Genomic DNA, 17,428 nt, shown 5'->3' with positions numbered 1-17,428 from the left:
GATAAATAATTTATTTATCTCCCTTTTTTTAGCATGGTACAAAGCTTTAATGTAGCAGGTGTGGTTAATGCATTTCGCGTCTTGTGGAATCCAAGTTTAGCCATGCCACACATGATTGTGGACGGTAAGAAAAAGGGGCTGTGGATCTTATTTATATAATCGATCCAATATAGACATTCGGCAGATTCCATTTGCCAATCTCAAAAAACAAAACCATATCAAGGCCATGGGATTTGACAAGGATAACTGTTTAACGGCCCCTTATGTGTCTACCATTCATCCCCCATTCAAAGTATGTTTATTCCTTTCCTTTTTTTGCGTTTTCTCATAATATATGATAGGAAGCATGGGAGGAATGCAAAGAGACATTTTCCAAAGAAAATATAGTGATTGTATCCAATTCAGCAGGCACAGATGATGATAAAGATTATCATGAAGCTCGAAAATTAGAAGCATCACTTGGTGTGGCTGTGTTACGGCACAGTGAGAAGAAGCCTTCAGGTGGACATGCATTGGCTCAACATTTATCACCTATTCCTGCTTCTCGAACAGCTTTTGTAGGGGATCGCATCTTGACAGATATTGTGTTTGGAAATTTGAATGGTAACTATACGATTTGGACACGTCAAGTAGTGACAGAAAAGGGAGACAATAAAGCAGCTTTGGTCGTAAGTAATAAAAAGGGAGGGGGTTTTTTCTTGTTTATTAATATTTACAAAAAGCTAAGACGTATGGAATATGTTTTAATTGATTTTTTACAAAAAATGCATGTGCAACCACCATCTTCCTCAGTAAAGCGGGTCTGGTAATTCCAATGATCTTGTTAATAAATCTATTTCGCGCATGGATTGATGTGCTTTCTTGGGCGTGATAAAATGATACGATTCTTTAAAGTGGATAATGATTAACTTGACAGTCACTGTTCTGAGGAGAACACTGTTCTGCTTATTAGCATAAAAGGCAGCAGCGTCAATGGCAGGAGAGGAAACCCAATGAGCCCATATTGTTCTCAACATGGATTCACTGACCTAGTATAAGGGAATAAGAACCAAGGAGAGGATAGTATCGTACTTACTAGTTTTCTAACTTTGTTCTCAGCTGATGTTTGGTCTTCTAACATCTTTTCTTCAGTAATTCTAAGTGTAGCTTGTCTTTGATTAAATAAGTTTTTAAGCTTAATTCGAAAACTGGCAAAGTTCTCTTGTAGGGAAGTGATCAATTTACTCGTGGCTGTGGAGTCTAGTTCAGGATATATACTTTTAATCAAGGCGAGACCTTCTTCATTAGTGATGTATCGACTATGGACAAACACTCGACGCTGACGACGACTAAACTCATTCTCCTTCTCTATGTCGCTCATGAATGGCTTGGCTATTGGCTTATCGATAGGCAATGTTAAACGATTCTCTTTCTTCTCGTTGACAGAGGAAGAATGTGTCAAAATGATCCTGGGTCTTTTGGTCTCTACAGCTGATTGATGCTGAGTGCGTTTAGAGCCAACGGGAGGGGATACTTGAGCCCCATAGAACGTAGATAGCTTGACAGCAGGATGATAGGCGCTCCCGTAAGCATGAGCAGCACGTTTTTTCTCATGGCGAAGAAAGTCTTTTCGTTGTTGATCAGTGCCTCTGACAAACGAAAGGTCAGAGTGAAGTTCGTCCATGTATATGTTGGGATCCGCTCTTGGAGAAAACGTTAAGTTTTCTAAAGAGCGAGTGAGTAGACTGTGTTGACCACTGGTTTATTTCGCTTACCCGACAGTGCAGACGTAGTAGAAAAGCCTAATAACTTTATTAAAAAAAACTTTTTCTAATTTTTCTTTATTCTAGTTACCTTCAGACTTGTTGTTCTTGTCTTTGTTTCTTAAGCGAGTGGAGATGGGGGCTCTTTCTTTAGGCATAATAGAACAAGAAGCATAAAAAATTTGAGTTACAAACAAAAGAGATTTTCTTTCTGTCTCTTCCTTTCTCTTTCTCCTCTCTGATCATTGTAATTTTAAAGTCACGGCCTTGGGACATCCAAGTCAGCCGTTCCTTCTTGTCTTTTTCTAAAAAGGGAGGCATTCTCTGGTCATGTTTGTACCAAGTGGTCTTACTCTAGAGAGAAAGTACTCATAATGTAGAGAAAGAGAGAGAGAGAGAGAGAGAGAGAGAGAGAGAGAAAGGAAATGCAAGGGAAACAAGAAGGAAGGGGTGGGGGAGAGACATTGATTGATACAGGTATCAATGGCAGTTTCCTGTTGAGTTGTATATTTCTCTCCCTCCCTTCTCCAGCTTTTCCCAACATCCTAAACAATAGGTCAATAATGATCAAGTTAAACTCAATTGGATTCAAAATGAATGTTTCTTTCTATCACTCCAATTGGCTGTCATCCTATGCCTCTTTACCACATCTCAAAAAAAGAAGCAGTGATTGAGACTTGCTGCTTGGCAAAGGTGCTGTTTCATGAAACACACAGTGTTTGAGTAACATCTAAACAATTCCCTTGTTCCAGCCAAAAACAACCTTTCTTTCTAGTTCAGTATTGTATCACGAATTTTCCATATGATGCAATCCATTCTTAACACAAGAATAAATTGCGGTTTTATCATCATCATCATCGTCATCATCATAGTCTTTTTCTGAATATTACGTTTGATCAAGTCAACTTACAAATCCTACTTCATAACAATTGGCAGTGAAAAAAAAAGGAGAGCTGCATACTTGCATTTGGTGTTTGTAAAAGTGTTTTTTTTTTTTTTTTTTTTTTTTTTTTTTTTTTTTTTAATCTAAAGATGTTCCTGAGCAATCAAAAAGCTACACATGAAATTGAGATGGTGTGGATTAAATCTCAGATATTTATGCTCAAGAGAAACAGCATTGTATGCGAAAAGTAAGAAAACTCAGAACAAATAAATAAAATGTCCAAGGAACAAACAAATACTATTTCACCATCAAATTACATATTTTTTTTTCTCGATCATACAAGAAGAAGAAGAAGAAGAAGAAGAGAGAGAAAGGAGAGAAACAAGTTGCTGTACAAAACATCATTTACAAATATGACATTTTAGCTTGCATAAACTCGATTCGAAACTGTTGATCTGTCAATTCAATGTCTTATTCTATGACAAAAAAGTAAAAGGAAAAAACATGATTGATATTAAGTCAAATTTTCCTAGTGAAAAAAAAGAATCACAAACACATCAGGTTGTCTGTCTGTTTTTCTTTTTTTCTTTTTTTTTATGTGTCTACTTTCAAGTCATGTCAACATATTGGACATTACCACTCAAAATCCTTTATTCCATAGTCGTTTCATGCATCTTTGTTTTACCAGCACTGATAGGATACGCACTTCGTATAGAAATTACTAGAAAATCATTCTGGGTGCTCGGCGTGTATGGCACTGTTGTCTTTGTATTTATATTCCTGCAACTTATATTTGCCACATTGAATCGAGTCATGGTCTGTCACTATAGACGAAAATCACCGCCGGCTTTTTCTCGAGACCATGACCTACGAGATGAGAAAACAAATGATGAACAACTGGACATCACAAGTGAGACAACGTGTGCTGAAGATCAAGAAAAAGGCCAAGAACAAGGTAGACCTGCTACACGTATGGGACTCGCTGTAGTGGGTTACCGAGAAGAACCCGAGCTATTTATGCAATGTTTAGAATCTGTCAAAAATTTAAATTACCCTGATCCATTCAAAGTGATCGTAGTCATTGACGGTGATGCACCGGACGATAAAGAAATGGCTGTTTTATTTCAAAAGACGTTTCCTCAAAGCCCTATTTTAGTGCTACCCGAACTTTTGTCTGTCTCGTTTGAAAAGCTTCGATCGCAGCAAGAAAAAGTCAATTATGATCAATTGTTACAGGAAACATTCACATTGCCAACAGACACTACGCCTGTATGTTATATGCAACCACATCGAGGAAAGCGGCACGCCATGTATACAGCATTCCGTATTTTAATGGCTTCAGGGTGTGATGCTGTTATGTCGACTGATTCAGATACAAGATTTGATCCAGATGCTATGATAGAGATGGAAAGAGCATTATACTGGTTTCCTAACATAGGTGCAGTCGCAGGCGATGTACGTATCTGGAATGCCAGGGATAGTTTGCTTTCTTTTATGTCGTCCTTGAGGTATTGGATGGCATTCAATATTGAACGAGCCGCACAAAGTTTCAATCGATGCGTTACTTGTGTCTCGGGGCCCATGGGGATTTATCGCTCGTATGTACTGAGAGAGATTTTGGACGACTGGATCGGCCAAAGTTTTCTAGGCATGGAATGCACTTATGGTGATGACAGGCAAGTATATGAAATCTCAACATCAGCTAATGCACTATATGATAGACATTTAACCAATCGTACTTTATTACATGGATATCGAGTGGTGTATACACATTTAGCATTTTGCGAGACGGAGACACCTATTAGCTTTTTGCGCTGGTTTAAACAACAAACACGATGGTCCAAGAGTTTCTATCGAGAACTCCTTTGGAATGCTCGAAGTCTACACAAACACAGTCCATGGATGGCTGCAGAATTATTCTACCAAGGCATCTATCCTTTTGTCTTGTTGTTTTCTATCTTTCAAATCTTGTTTAGCAAGTCGCCTTTTGTGCTTGTGATCTGGCTGATTTCTTTGTTGGTGATTGCTTGTATCAAGACTGTGTACTCAACACTCGTCACACTTCAGGTTCGATTCTTGGCTTTTCCAATCTATTCACTCTATTACATGTTTGGCTTGGTACCTGCCAAACTATGGGCTATTATTTCCTTATGGGACGTTGGCTGGGGAACATCAGCACGCTCAGCAGCAGAACGTAAACGAGAGAATGTGTTTTGGAGTCAATTGAAAGAAGCCTTGCCGATCATTGCTTGGCTTATTTTATTATTGGGAGGTGTTGCATTCAATGTGGTTATTTACATGATAAACCCAGATAAAATCAATGGTTTTGATTTCTTTGGATTCAATAGTGGCAATGTACCAGACCCAGAATCTATTGTATTTTACCCTAATATGAATCGATCTCCCGTAAAATCCTAATAAACTGGTTTCTAGTAATGATATACAGTAACAATCTTATCTCGATAGTATTTAAGGACAAGACCAAGTTGTCTACGAGAAATTCCTTCTCGATAAATGATTTCTTCTATATGGTGTTGACCATTCATGTAAGGACGCAAACGTTCAAACAGTTCAGCGACTTCTTTGGGTGCTCTTTCATAACTCAGACGTTTTAGTCTGTTCCATTCTGGATCCATAGTAGGATTGTTAGCCATGTTGTTGGGGCTAGAAGAGAGTGGTGCTGAGGGTTCTGGCTGTTCTAATAATTGAGTATCATACTGTGACTGAGGTGTTTCAATGCCTGTCTTTTTTTCAATAGGCACTAGCAAGACAAGGTACATGTGCAATTGAACAACAAGGTCTTTTCGTATCAGATAAGTAATGGCTTCCAGATATTGGTTTTTCAATTCCTTGACATGGTATACAAGGTGGTATTGTTGAGCATGTTGCAGTTTGGATAATAAGACAGGTAAGCTCAAATTAGGAATATGGGATCGAAAGTCAGCCTCAAGACTTGCCATACTATATGGATTGAGTCAACCTATCAAACAATGTTGCTTACTTACTCGTCTAGTTTGGCATGTGGGGAGACGACATAGATATTTCTTGTACTAATGGTATGAATGAGTTTGGCTTTTCTCCAATAAATGAGATGAGCAGCTAATCGATAGATCTGAGCCAGAGAACAGTCCAACAGCAGGTGCAATTCTTGCAGGCTCTGTGTAGGTGTCAAGATTTGCACCAGTTGGACAAGCGTTGGACTGGCATCCAGAGGCATGTTCTTTAACACTTCTTCAGGATCTTCTAATAAGAGTAGAGTATGGTATGGACAAAGTACTGGATAACTATCGTACTCGTATCCTGCCACACTGTAGATGTCCATCAGAGACGACCCAGTGTAGTTATCTCGAGTATTGCCCATAGCTATGCTTGCTTCAGTATGTGGATAGTAAGGTGCTGACAAGTTTTTTCGGTCAAAACCAGACTCATGCACATTGCCAATGGTTGGAATTTGAAGCGACAAATCAATAAAATCGTTAATAATGACATGCGCTGCTGTATTGGATGAAATGGCAGTATATATTTGCTTGATGTCCCTTGCCAAGGACGATTCGCGTAAAATCTCTCGCATGGTTTCATCGTAGGGTATGCCTGTGAATACATGTCAATGACCTGTATGTTTAATCATCCTCATACCTTTATTGAATGCTTCTTCTTTTAGCCCAAGTACCTTTTCAATCTCTTCTTGTACATAGCCACATCGAAGCTGTTCATATCTCAAAGCAGAAGAATATCTCAAAATAACGTTTTTATACAAAGTGTCTACTTGAGCATTCAGCTCCAAATCAGGGGGTGACAGTACAAACACAACATGAAATAAGGTCATATGGATCGATGTTGAACCGGGAAATGTTTCAGAAATAGAAGTATCACTATCATCATGTTGTAAGTTATCATCTGAACTATCATCTGAACTATCACTTGTGTCTTTTTGTTGACCATCACTCTCATCATTGCCTCTTAAGTCTAAACCGTCGTCTGCAGCATCATTAGGAGAAGAACGCTTTGTGTTGTAACCAGAAGCAGGTGTATGGGGCACGGTAGGCAAAGGGGAATAAGTATGTGAAGGAGGTGTTGCTGGCACAGAAGCATTTAATTCAGTCGAATCATTCAGATCCTCTGTTTCGTTTGGATGCTGAGGCGAAGTAAGACTGACAGGGTGTCCTACAAAAGTCAAGTCATCCATGCTGAGCTGGAATTTACGATCACATAAAGGAAGTTTAGGAGCTAAAGCATCTGCTAAAAAGGATACATCGATATTGAATATTCTGTCGCGTCCAGCAAATATATCTTTATCAGACGTGTTTGTTTCATGCGTAGAAATATCGTCATTCTTTGTCGAGTTGTTGCTTTTCGATGCACTGGAGGATCGTCGACTGTCTTTGATCAGAACTTCGGCTTGCTTTGAGACAGAAAATGCAGAGCCCACTGTAAAACTAGTTGATTTTTCGTTATTATTGGTTTTTCTGGCTGTGGAGAACCTTCGGGGATCTGGGGGATAGCTATAGAGATAATGGTGGCCTCTTGTTGAGTTGACTACGAGTAAGATAGCAAGTAAAGAACTCATGTTTTCTTTTTTTGTTACAATACAGAGAAAGAAAGAAAGAACAATAAATGTGAAGTCCGCCCCTCGGGTTTTTTGAGCATATTCTGGCTAGACATGACACTTTGCATCGCTCATTCTCGAACAACCTGTTCTCCTACTCTTGCTTTTTTTTCTTCCTCTTTTTTTTTTCCTTTTTTTTAAAAAATTTCTTTTCATTTTGAAAGACAAGTAAGTTAAACCTACCATTGTCAATACATTTGTGGTTGCGTAATAATGACAATCGTTTCTATAGATATTGAAAATGATGCTCTATAAACTTGTTGTTCTTGGTGACGGTGGTGTTGGAAAGGTAAATTCTATAGAGTATTGACTTCCTCTAATACATGTATATATAGACTGCGCTTACAATTCAGGTAAAGTTTGTTTTCTGAATAAATTCAGCCTCCTCTTTTTCTAACCTGACCATATGACAGCTTTGTTTAAACCATTTTGTTGGTAAGAGAATAACATGTACATGCAGCACTTAATATTGCTTTTATAGAGGTAAAAAAAAAAAGAAACAGGAATTTCCTTTATCTCCTAATTTTTTATTTGGGTCGAAATAGACTTATGATCCAACTATTGAGGATTCATATAGAAAGCAAGTAGTGATTGATGATCAACCTTGTATTTTAGAAGTATTGGATACAGCAGGACAAGGTAAACTTTTAGATCATGATGGGTTTATTTATTTTTTTTTGTTTTGCATGAATTCAGAGGAATATACTGCATTAAGAGATCAGTGGATAAGGTAAGATAATAAAGGTGCATGCATATATTTATTTTGGTGTATAGAGATGGTGAAGGTTTCTTGCTTGTGTACTCAATTACATCTCGCTCGACGTATGATCGTATTGAGCGTTTCCGTGATCAAATATTTAGAGTGAAAGATGTCGATAACGTTCCTTTGATGCTGGTCGGTAATAAATGTGACAAGGTAACAGAGCGAGAAGTCACTCGAGAAGAAGGTCATGCTACTGCAAGAAGACTAGCTTGTGATTTTATTGAAACGTCTGCAAAGACATGCGTCAATGTAGAAAGATCATTTTATCAGGTAGTCAAAGCCATCCGAACTCAAAGAGAAGGATCTAATCCTGGACCCAAAGGCAAACCAAAGAAAGAAAAGAAGAGTAAATGCTTAATTTTGTAAAGACAATAAAGTGACTTGAAAAGGAACCATACTTGGCGAATGACGTATTTAATTGAGGTTTTTCCGCCGAAATTGATCTACCACTTTTCTTTTTCCTTCTTTTTTTTTCTTTTATTTATATCATGGGAAAAGCACAAAGTAAACTTAGTCCTGAACAACTCACTGACCTTCAAAAGTGCACTTATTGTAAGTAAATACTTGCTTTGTTTCTCATCTTCTTAATCCCTATTTGTAGTCGAAAAGAAAGAACTGCAGCAATGGTAATAGCGTGTGCCCTTTTTTTTTCTCCTCCGGGAAAATTAACTTGATTGAATTCATAGGTACAAGGGATTCTTAAAAGACTGTCCCTCTGGTCAATTAGACAAGACTGAATTTCAAAAGATATACAAACAATTCTTTCCTTTTGGTGATCCTTCCCGGTTTGCTGACTATGTATTTAACGTGTTTGATGAAGACAAGAATGGCATGATCAACTTCAAAGAGTTTATTGTGGCATTGTCAGTGACTAGTCGAGGAAGAGTGGATGAAAAGTTACTTTGTAAGCCACTTTATTATTTGATTTTCATTTTATTAATTGCGTGTAAATAGGGGCTTTTCAAGTATGTAGGGTCTGGAATAGACAAAAGAAAAAGCATATACTAATCTTATATAGTTGTATGATATTGATAATGATGGTTATATTACCCGTGAAGAAATGTTACATATTGTAGATGCCATCTATAAAATGGTGGGTAGTATGGTCAAATTACCACCAGATGAAGATACACCAGAAAAGCGTGTACACAAGATTTTTGAACTCATGGATACGGTAAGATACAGACAATCTATTTATCTTCTCATAAATGCAGGACAAGGATGGTAGACTATCAATGGACGAGTTTAGGGAAGGATCGAAGAAGGATCCAACTATTTTACAAGCATTGAATCTATATGATGGCATGGTTTGATCTATTGAAATAAATCTAAAACAAGTATTTAATTAAGCTGGGTGGAGTTTAGTTGTAACGCAAAAGATCTGTCTATTCTTCGCACTTAAAAGTCAGAAATTCAATACAGAAAGAAAATATTTACTGTTGTATTTTTTCGAGGTAAAGCTCCTATTGATAGGAGCCATCTTTTACCTATATACACTGAAAGAAACCAACTACAGTGTACAACAAACTTTGAATGCAGATTCGAAGGCAATGCTCAAATTGACTCGACTTTTTCGTCTTAGTAAACTCGCTTTATTTTTATCAGAAGTACCAAGAGATGGCCTTTCCTCATTTCGGTTGGATCAGACCTACATTGGGTTATTTCAAAATTTTCTGATGGAGTTTTGTTTATCTTATCTTCACGAATTCTCGGGATCCTCCATGGTCAAAAAAAAAAAATAAAATAAAATTCACAAAACAGCCAAGCCAATAATACCATTCAATTCCTTGGCTCAAAAGAACATGGTTCAAATGAAAAAAAAAAAAAAACAGGTTGTTTTAATAGTCATATTGTCGAGTAATGGTCCATCAAAGATTGGCATGTTTAAGCTGTGTTTTGAGCATTTTTACTCTAGATATCTTACAAAACCTGTTATCGATAGCGCTATAAAGATATTGTATGCTATTCAGAGTGTTGAAGAACATACAAAAGTAGAAATATAGACACTTATGATGTAAATAAGGTATGCAGAAATTTTTCATCAAAAATGGAAGAGTTCTTCAATTGTTGAAATCTCCACCCAAATATGAAAGTAAAACGTAATCACTTACGCTGTGGTGATCTTGATAAAAAAAAGGGGGGGGGAATGTTTGCTCATAAGAGTGTCAAGGTATTGGAGAATTTTATGATGCATAAACGACTATATATTATCATATATTGACAGCCCTAATTTAATTACTCGTTCTATTTATATTAAAGACACATCCAGCTCAAAAGGCACAATGTCATTTGCAGAATTCAATACGGTAACTTTAATGGATAAATATCTGACAACAAATGATTTACATCTATTTATGGAATCATTGCCTTATCTGATAAAATGTCTTAAATTAAGTGGAGAACTTTATATAACAACCTGTCAATCACACTGAGCAAATTAGAGATTGAATGGTTCATTTAATGTAAATCCTTGTACAGCAGTGATTAGTGAATTATTTAGATTAATTGTTATTATTTGAGATTTAAGTGTGGAATAAGGACCTCTACAGATCATGCTAAACCCTGATACAAGCAATTATCTATAAATGTGAACCTATTGTTGACTCAATAAAAATGCATTCTTTGTTTGGCCTTGGCTCTTTTTTTTTGCTCTTATTTTGACATTGATAAAATATTAAGGAATAGCATGGATGAGCATGGATGAGTAGAATGACAGAAAAAACGTATACGTTTTGGATTTTCGAAATTGATTTGCACCTTAACGTAATGGACTTGTAAACCCCCCCCCCCCAATTCTTTGTTAGTATTTCTCGCCACTCTCGATTGTCGTGGCTTGAAAAAATCAGAAAATACCAAAAAAAGACAACAATTCATTAGATACCTTAGAACACTTGGATATGATATCCTGGTGTTACAAGAAACTCATGCTTCAGATACTACTATTATAGATTTACTTAACACCCATTTTAACTGCAAGTCGAGCATTTGGACTCAACATTGCGGCATCATATCACTCTCTCATCACTTTACAATTACACCTGTCTCGGAAGGAATTGACAATGGTCGATATATAGTGGCTGATATTCACTCAACTCGAGATTTGGAACATTCTTCTACTATGGCATCTATAGCAACAATTTTAAATATCTATGGTCGTTCAGCGCTTCATTCTGATCGATCAGCACTCTATACTGAGCTCCTTGATATTCCAATTGTCAGGGACACGATTATCAATACACATAACACAATATTTATTATGGGAGATTTCAACTATCAATATAAAGATCGCCGTTTAGATGGCACTTTACTGTGTGCACCTCCTGAATGGACAGATTTACTGGATGACTATTACATTGATATTTTTGGGAATGAAAAGCAGATTACTTGGCATAGTGGTAACAACTCAGGAATCTTGGATTATATTTTTTGTAGTTCAAGTGCTCATCATCAGATCACTAGTATCAATCAACAATTTTTGTCACCAGAGTGGACAGACCACGACCTCTTAGGGTTCTCATTCAAGTATCAAGACTCATCTGATCGTGGACCTGGTTCTTGGAAAGCGAATCCATTCTTAGCTCGAAACAAAGAGTTCAGACAAGCTTTAGCACTTCATTTAGAATCATGCATGGAACGTTTTACAGAAATCAAACAATGTGCTAAACCGCAACAGCAATGGGATTGGATTAAAGGAGAGGTAAAGCTTTTTGTGAAATCCTATCAGAAGGAAGATCTGAACTGGAGGAAAAAGCAATTTCATAAATTGCAATCTAAGAGGAACAAAGCAATGCGGCATCAGAAGCATAGAGGACTGATATTTCAAGGCTTGGATCATATCAATTCCTTAATCCAGTCTTTACAACAGTCGATAGCAGAGATCGAAATTTTAAAGTCTGGCAAGTTTTGGAGAGAACATGGAGAGAAATCTACAGGCTTTTTGGAGCGGACACAAGTATCTCGACAAAATCAGCGAACCCTCATTGAATTGAGAGATCCAGTGACTGAAGAGCTTTGTCAAGAGCAACATGATATTTCTCGTATAGCAACTAAATTTTATACCTCGCTATTTACTCCTTCTCCCACCGACACTGTAGCTCTTAGGGCTATGACTCGATCTATCCCTAGTCACTTGAAGATTTCCTCAGAACAACAGGAGAAACTTATGCAGCCTATCGATGTTGATGACATACTCAACGAGAGCAAGCGCACCCCTCGTAAGAGTAGTCCAGGACCAGATGGACTGCCATATGAGATTTTGTATTTGGTTATAAAATTCCCTCCATATCATGATCTGATATCGACTGTCTATAATGACGCTTTGCAGAAGAGTAAGTTTCCTCAGTCATGGAATGAATCAGTCATGTGTCTGCTGTACAAGAAAGGTGATCCTGCGGATATGAAGAACTATCGTCCTTTGTCCTTAGCAAATACGGATTACAAACTGTTCACACGTATCGTCAATCGTCGACTCATGGAGGTATCTTCTCGTCTTATTAGCCGTCATCAATTGGGGTTTATTCCAGGGCGGTTTATCGCTGAAAATGGTATAATCTGTCAATTGCTAATGGAAGACGCTCAAAGGAAATGGTCGATCGCTGAACAACTGGATAATGATCCTGATTTTAGTACCTTAAATGCTGATATTGGTCTTCTCTTGGATCAAGAAAAGGCTTACGACAGAGTGAATTTACACTACCTGAAGAAAGTGATGAAAAAGTTTGGCTTCCCTTCCCCACTGATTAAATGCATTTACAAGTTAATGGGCGATAATCTTATCCGAATCAACATCAATGGTCATCTCTCCTCCGAAGTTGCTAAATTACGCGGATTGAAACAGGGTGATCCTCTCTCGCCTATTCTGTATAATTTGGCTTTTGAACCTTTCTTGCTCTCCATTCTCCATGATCGTCAATTTCAAGGCTACATAATGGGTACTGAACGGACGAAGCTTCTATGTTACGCTGACGATGCTCTGGTCTTTGTACATAATTCCACTGATCTTGCTCGGCTACAACTGCATATGACTCGATATTGCGAAGCCTCGAATGCAAAGCTCAGCCATGAAAAGATGGAAGCCTTCTCGGTGTCTGGCAGAAATACATGGACTTATTGGGAAGCTCCACTCTCTCAAATGGGTATCAAGCATTTACACTCTGTCGAAGATGATGAACCCTTAATTTATTTGGGTTTTCCATTGATACAAAGCCGTATTCAAAGAGTCAATTTTATGGGTTCTATGATAACAAAAATTAAGACTGCTATACAAATCCACTCTACACGTTCATTATCTGTGGTGGGCCGAGCCACTGTCTTGAATTCACTGATATTGTCTAAAATATGGTATATCTTGCGGGTTACTCCGTTGACACTTGCTGATTTCAAACAATTGAAATCTTTGGCCATTCGATTCTTGCGTAAGAATATATTTCCTGTTATTTCTTGGAAAGTATGGATGTTGCCAAAAGAAAAAGGTGGACTTGGAGTAATTGATATTCAGGTTCAGGCCTCGGCTTTATTTTTTCGCTGGCTGCATCCTTTGTTGGCGTATAATCAAGATACTATTGATGCTCATCCGGTCACGTACTTACTTAGCCTTCATATTCGAAATATCAATGACTGCAAATATCATCAGATTCCATTGTTGTTTCCTTCTTCTCGTACACAAGGGCTGAAAAAACAAAGAACTGGCACTATTAATATGCTATATCGTGCCATTGATTGTCTTCCTCGATCATTTGCTAATGCTAGCCTTAGTACTGTTACCGCTATGGTCCTATCTTTGCAAGCTGTGCTTTACGTTCCCCCTTCTTCGTCCTTCGTTGTCCCCCTACGTGCCAAGAAAATGATGGTGTCAGATGTCTTTCAAGTTGATGCTAGACTCAACTTTGTTCACTGGAAAGATACTCGTGATCCTTCATTACTTTATTGGAAGCGTACTCCCTCACAGTCTTCAAAGGTCTTGCATCTGGGAGTTTGAAACTTCAGCCATTTTTTAGCTCTGTATGTAGTCCTGCTCCACTTGAAGACTCGACGGTCTCATTTGCGCCTTTGATCAACCAATTTCGGTTTCAAGATGATCAAGGTATTTGTAGTATCAAGGCATCGGCTAAGACATTTCGTCAGTCAGTTCTCTCGTCTATGGCTCCTCCTTTGGCCTTGAGAAATATTACAGAAGTGAAATGGAAATTCTTTTGGTCTCTGTCTCTTACCACCATTCAACATAATGTAACATACCGGTATATCTTGGGGTGTATTCCTCATCGTCGATTCTTACATTTTATTATGCCTCATGTGTTTGACTCCCCCTTCTGTCCGGTGTGCTTAACTACCACTGACTCTATTAGCCATATGCTCTTTCATTGTCCAACTAAAGAGAAGGTATGGAAGGAAATCATCTTTGAGTTTCTTTGGCCTACCACTTCAATATCGGATATCCAAGAGGCTCTTCTGTCCCTGGACTTCTCGTACATCTGGTACTGCCAACGGAAAGGAATCAAACCATACAGAATCCTCATAATTACTCTTTCACAAACCTGGCTTGCTCATATGAGATTTATCTTTGACAAGACCCCCATGGTGCCCACGGCCATATTAGCAAGCATCCGATTCAATGTTCGTCAGACTATTGAAGAGGATCAATGCCATTCAATCCTGTAACTTTTTTCTATATAATTTATTTTAGTTTAGTTTATTTTGTCTAGTGTGTTTCGCTTTATTTTATTAACTTTCATTTTAATTGCACCCGCCTCTTCACTTTGACTATTACTCTTAGTGTACGCGGCTCAATCAATAAACACATTTAAAAAAAATAAAAAAAAAATTGTTAGTATTTCTGACAAGATTTTATCATTTTTATCTTTTAAAATTAAAGAAATGAAAGAAATTAAAGCGTAAACGATAAAAGAAAGACACAATCAGTTACACTGTAGTAAGAGTATGTTTTTTTTAGTCTAAGAATAATTATTTTCCAGAGGTTTTTCTCTGTTGACACACAAATAGAGTACTTGCATATTGGTATTGATTTTATCAAGTTCATAAAGTTTGTTTATTTATTAATTTCATGCAAACGGTTCTTTTGAACACATGGTCCAATATGGCCTTTGGTTGCTCGGACTTGATCAATTTACAAGAATGGCTATACCAAGATAAAAATACCTTAAGAGCGCAAGGGCAAAAAGAGATAGAGAGAAGAGCATTGATCTAATGGTGTGTCTAGGCGTGGATTTGTAACCAAAGAAAAAAAATGGAAACATTTGGTTGGATGTTGGAAGAAGTAGACTGTTTGTAGTAGCATGTTACATAGAGACGATTTGGGATGGAAGCAAATGTATAGAGGTCCATTTAGTACTCCAATAAAGTACAGAGTGGTCAGTCTTGAGTATTCCTGTGAGGAAGCAATTTATAGTCCTCTGAAAGATGAAGAGCTTGGCCAAGGGCATTTCTGCATCCTCTAAAGCCACCTTGAGCAGTGCCTGAAGGCGATGCTTGGCCTTGAAGAAGTTTATTGATGCATATTCCGAGCATCTTTCTGGAAGTAGTAGTCAGAATAATTAGACAGTAATTGACTAGATCAGTCGGGCTGCCCTTCTTATGAATTGGGACTACTTGTGCGATTCGTCAACAATGAGGCGTATATGGCCAACGCCAACATAGATAAAAAATATAGAAAGCCAGGAAGCCATTGATTTCTGTGATATACACGCAAAAATTAAAGCTAGAGTCATAAAACAATCACAGTAATAGCCATAGACGCTAGGAACTTATGAATTTTTTTTAAAGATTTTTATTATTGCTCCGCGTAAAGTTACCCTAATATCACTCAAGAGGCGGGCGCAATTCATACTGAATTATATTATACAATTATGCTGAAAGCAAACTAAGCAGAATAAAATAAAAGATATACCACTGTTATTAATGGAAAAAAATACGAGAAGAATTACAGTCTTGTGTGTACTTGCTTTTCATCTGCAAGCAGTTGTAAAGCAGTACGTGTTTGTTGTAGAGTGAAGTAGGCATCAAAAGCTACGTTGTCCATGACAAATCTCCAGTGTGCTTTCCAAACTTGTGATACGGCTGTAATGATAATGTCAACAACGGTTAATTCTTTTTTTGTGAGTAATCCATTCTAGTGAAGTTTAGTGTAACCAGTGCTTGAATAACATCTTCAACAGTGGTTGTAGGCCAAAGAAATTCGAAGATGAGATTGTTCCAAAAAAAAACCTCTTTGGTGGGCAATAGAACAGGAGGTGTTGTTCACTTTCCAGATGAATTGAGCAAATGGTACAACGAGGTGAGGGGAACTTCTCAGGAAGTATATAGTGAAGAAGTTGTCTTGTGGGTAGTTTGGAAACCAGGAATCGGTATATCATATTGCGAGCAACTGGCAGCAGAGACCAGCTCCAGAAATCAGTCCAAAAGTTACTAGAGATAGCTCGTAGGCGCTCTGGAGCAGATGTAACACTCTGGCAAGTTAACCGAAACTCCTTTGTCGATACCCGGGTGATTGATCCAGTCAGGGTCACAAATTGGAAAGAGTTGACAAATGGAACAAAAGATAAAGGTGGTGAGGACGGTAAAGTAGGCAATACCTCTACAGTAGGATGTTGGCAGTGTTTGACAAAGAAAGGAAAGAATTGGTACTTGTTACTTTCTAGCCCTCGGGTGATCTGAAAGTAGGATTTTTGGAGCTCTTGCGGAATATGATCCGGATGCTTCCAATGGATTAGCTTAAGATCGTGGTTGAAAAGCATAAATGCTTGAACTGGGATAAATTGAATCCTTTTCGGCAACGACGGAAGTCGTGGTCTTAAAGATTGTAAGACGACCTTCATCGGCAAACTAAGACATGCTTGGTGAGCTAGTGTCATCTGGTCAAAATCTCGAGGCAAGCGATCTATTGAGGCATAAAATAGATCAATTGTTGAAATACGTTTACCGCACCCAAAGTGAGAGGTTCTATTGTGTCTAGCCAAAGGAAAGAGCAAAGGAATAGCTACCTCATAATATCCGGAGATATTTTGGATGTGTCTTGTGAGTATACGATGCCAGTGTGCGTTGATAGAGCGATTCAACAGAGGAAAGACCCAGCGACTATAAAGAGCGTCTCTTTGCAATAACGGATCAAGGACCCCTACACCACCATCTTCTTTCGGTAGAGTCCAAGTTGGCCAAGCAATTTTCGGAAAGATTTTGGAGTTTAGGAACTGCTGTGCTAAAGACCGGATTCGAGAAGTCTCAGTCTTCGTGAAAGGCGTTACCAGAAGAAGATACCAACATTTGGATAATATTAAGGTGTTAACTACCGTGGCCCGGCCTAGTACTGACAAGGAATGGGCAGAATGTATCAAGCAGGCAGATTTCATCTTTGCCAAAAAGGTTTCAAAATAATTTTGTCTTTGTGCAACTAACTGGATTAATGGAAAACCTAAGTATAC

The 17,428-nt window shown here is 37.9% G+C and overlaps 6 protein-coding genes across 6 annotated transcripts; 4 read left to right on the top strand and 2 right to left on the bottom strand.

The window, feature by feature from the left end:
• The first annotated feature begins 7 nt into the window (after positions 1-7).
• B0P05DRAFT_222043 (mitochondrial PGP phosphatase-domain-containing protein) lies at positions 8-909 on the top strand. The gene is made up of 4 exons (XM_051573260.1): positions 8-124; positions 174-292; positions 342-668; positions 723-909. Exons 1-4 carry the CDS (start codon positions 34-36, stop codon positions 807-809), a joined length of 624 nt encoding a protein of 207 aa, XP_051438723.1. The 5' UTR covers positions 8-33; the 3' UTR covers positions 810-909.
• On the bottom strand, positions 679-2,033 carry B0P05DRAFT_222102 (uncharacterized protein). Its single transcript, XM_051573261.1, has 4 exons — positions 1,834-2,033; positions 1,755-1,781; positions 1,076-1,704; positions 679-1,028 (listed from the first exon to the last, which is right to left on the bottom strand). Exons 1-4 carry the CDS (start codon positions 1,898-1,900, stop codon positions 789-791), a joined length of 963 nt encoding a protein of 320 aa, XP_051438722.1. The 5' UTR covers positions 1,901-2,033; the 3' UTR covers positions 679-788.
• Positions 2,034-3,129: 1,096 nt separating this feature from the next.
• On the top strand, positions 3,130-5,043 carry B0P05DRAFT_577178 (nucleotide-diphospho-sugar transferase; the record flags this gene model as incomplete). Its single annotated transcript, XM_051581765.1, has 3 exons — positions 3,130-3,193; positions 3,239-4,301; positions 4,347-5,043. The coding sequence occupies 3 exons, from the start codon at positions 3,130-3,132 to the stop codon at positions 5,041-5,043; spliced, it is 1,824 nt and encodes a 607-aa protein (XP_051438721.1).
• Positions 5,044-5,054: 11 nt separating this feature from the next.
• B0P05DRAFT_577177 (nitrogen permease regulator of amino acid transport activity 3-domain-containing protein) lies at positions 5,055-6,196 on the bottom strand (the record flags this gene model as incomplete). Its single annotated transcript, XM_051581764.1, has 2 exons — positions 5,055-5,586; positions 5,631-6,196. The coding sequence occupies 2 exons, from the start codon at positions 6,194-6,196 to the stop codon at positions 5,055-5,057; spliced, it is 1,098 nt and encodes a 365-aa protein (XP_051438720.1).
• A 1,068-nt stretch (positions 6,197-7,264) lies between these two features.
• Positions 7,265-8,527, top strand: B0P05DRAFT_525539 (small GTPase superfamily). Its single transcript, XM_051576325.1, has 7 exons — positions 7,265-7,399; positions 7,464-7,520; positions 7,567-7,584; positions 7,645-7,666; positions 7,775-7,870; positions 7,928-7,961; positions 8,006-8,527. The coding sequence occupies exons 2-7, from the start codon at positions 7,473-7,475 to the stop codon at positions 8,358-8,360; spliced, it is 573 nt and encodes a 190-aa protein (XP_051438719.1). The 5' UTR covers positions 7,265-7,399; positions 7,464-7,472; the 3' UTR covers positions 8,361-8,527.
• B0P05DRAFT_525527 (calcium-binding protein NCS-1) lies at positions 8,460-9,625 on the top strand. Its single transcript, XM_051576324.1, has 6 exons — positions 8,460-8,546; positions 8,596-8,620; positions 8,681-8,898; positions 8,949-8,959; positions 9,013-9,168; positions 9,209-9,625. The coding sequence occupies exons 1-6, from the start codon at positions 8,483-8,485 to the stop codon at positions 9,305-9,307; spliced, it is 573 nt and encodes a 190-aa protein (XP_051438718.1). The 5' UTR covers positions 8,460-8,482; the 3' UTR covers positions 9,308-9,625.
• The last annotated feature ends 7,803 nt before the right edge of the window (positions 9,626-17,428 follow it).

Source organism: Gilbertella persicaria (genome assembly GCF_025201335.1).
Source record: "Gilbertella persicaria strain CBS 190.32 chromosome Unknown B0P05scaffold_4, whole genome shotgun sequence".
NCBI lineage: Eukaryota > Fungi > Mucoromycota > Mucoromycetes > Mucorales > Choanephoraceae > Gilbertella > Gilbertella persicaria.
The sequence above is the reverse complement of the archived record's forward strand: the minus strand, read 5'-3'. Positions and strand labels throughout refer to the sequence as shown.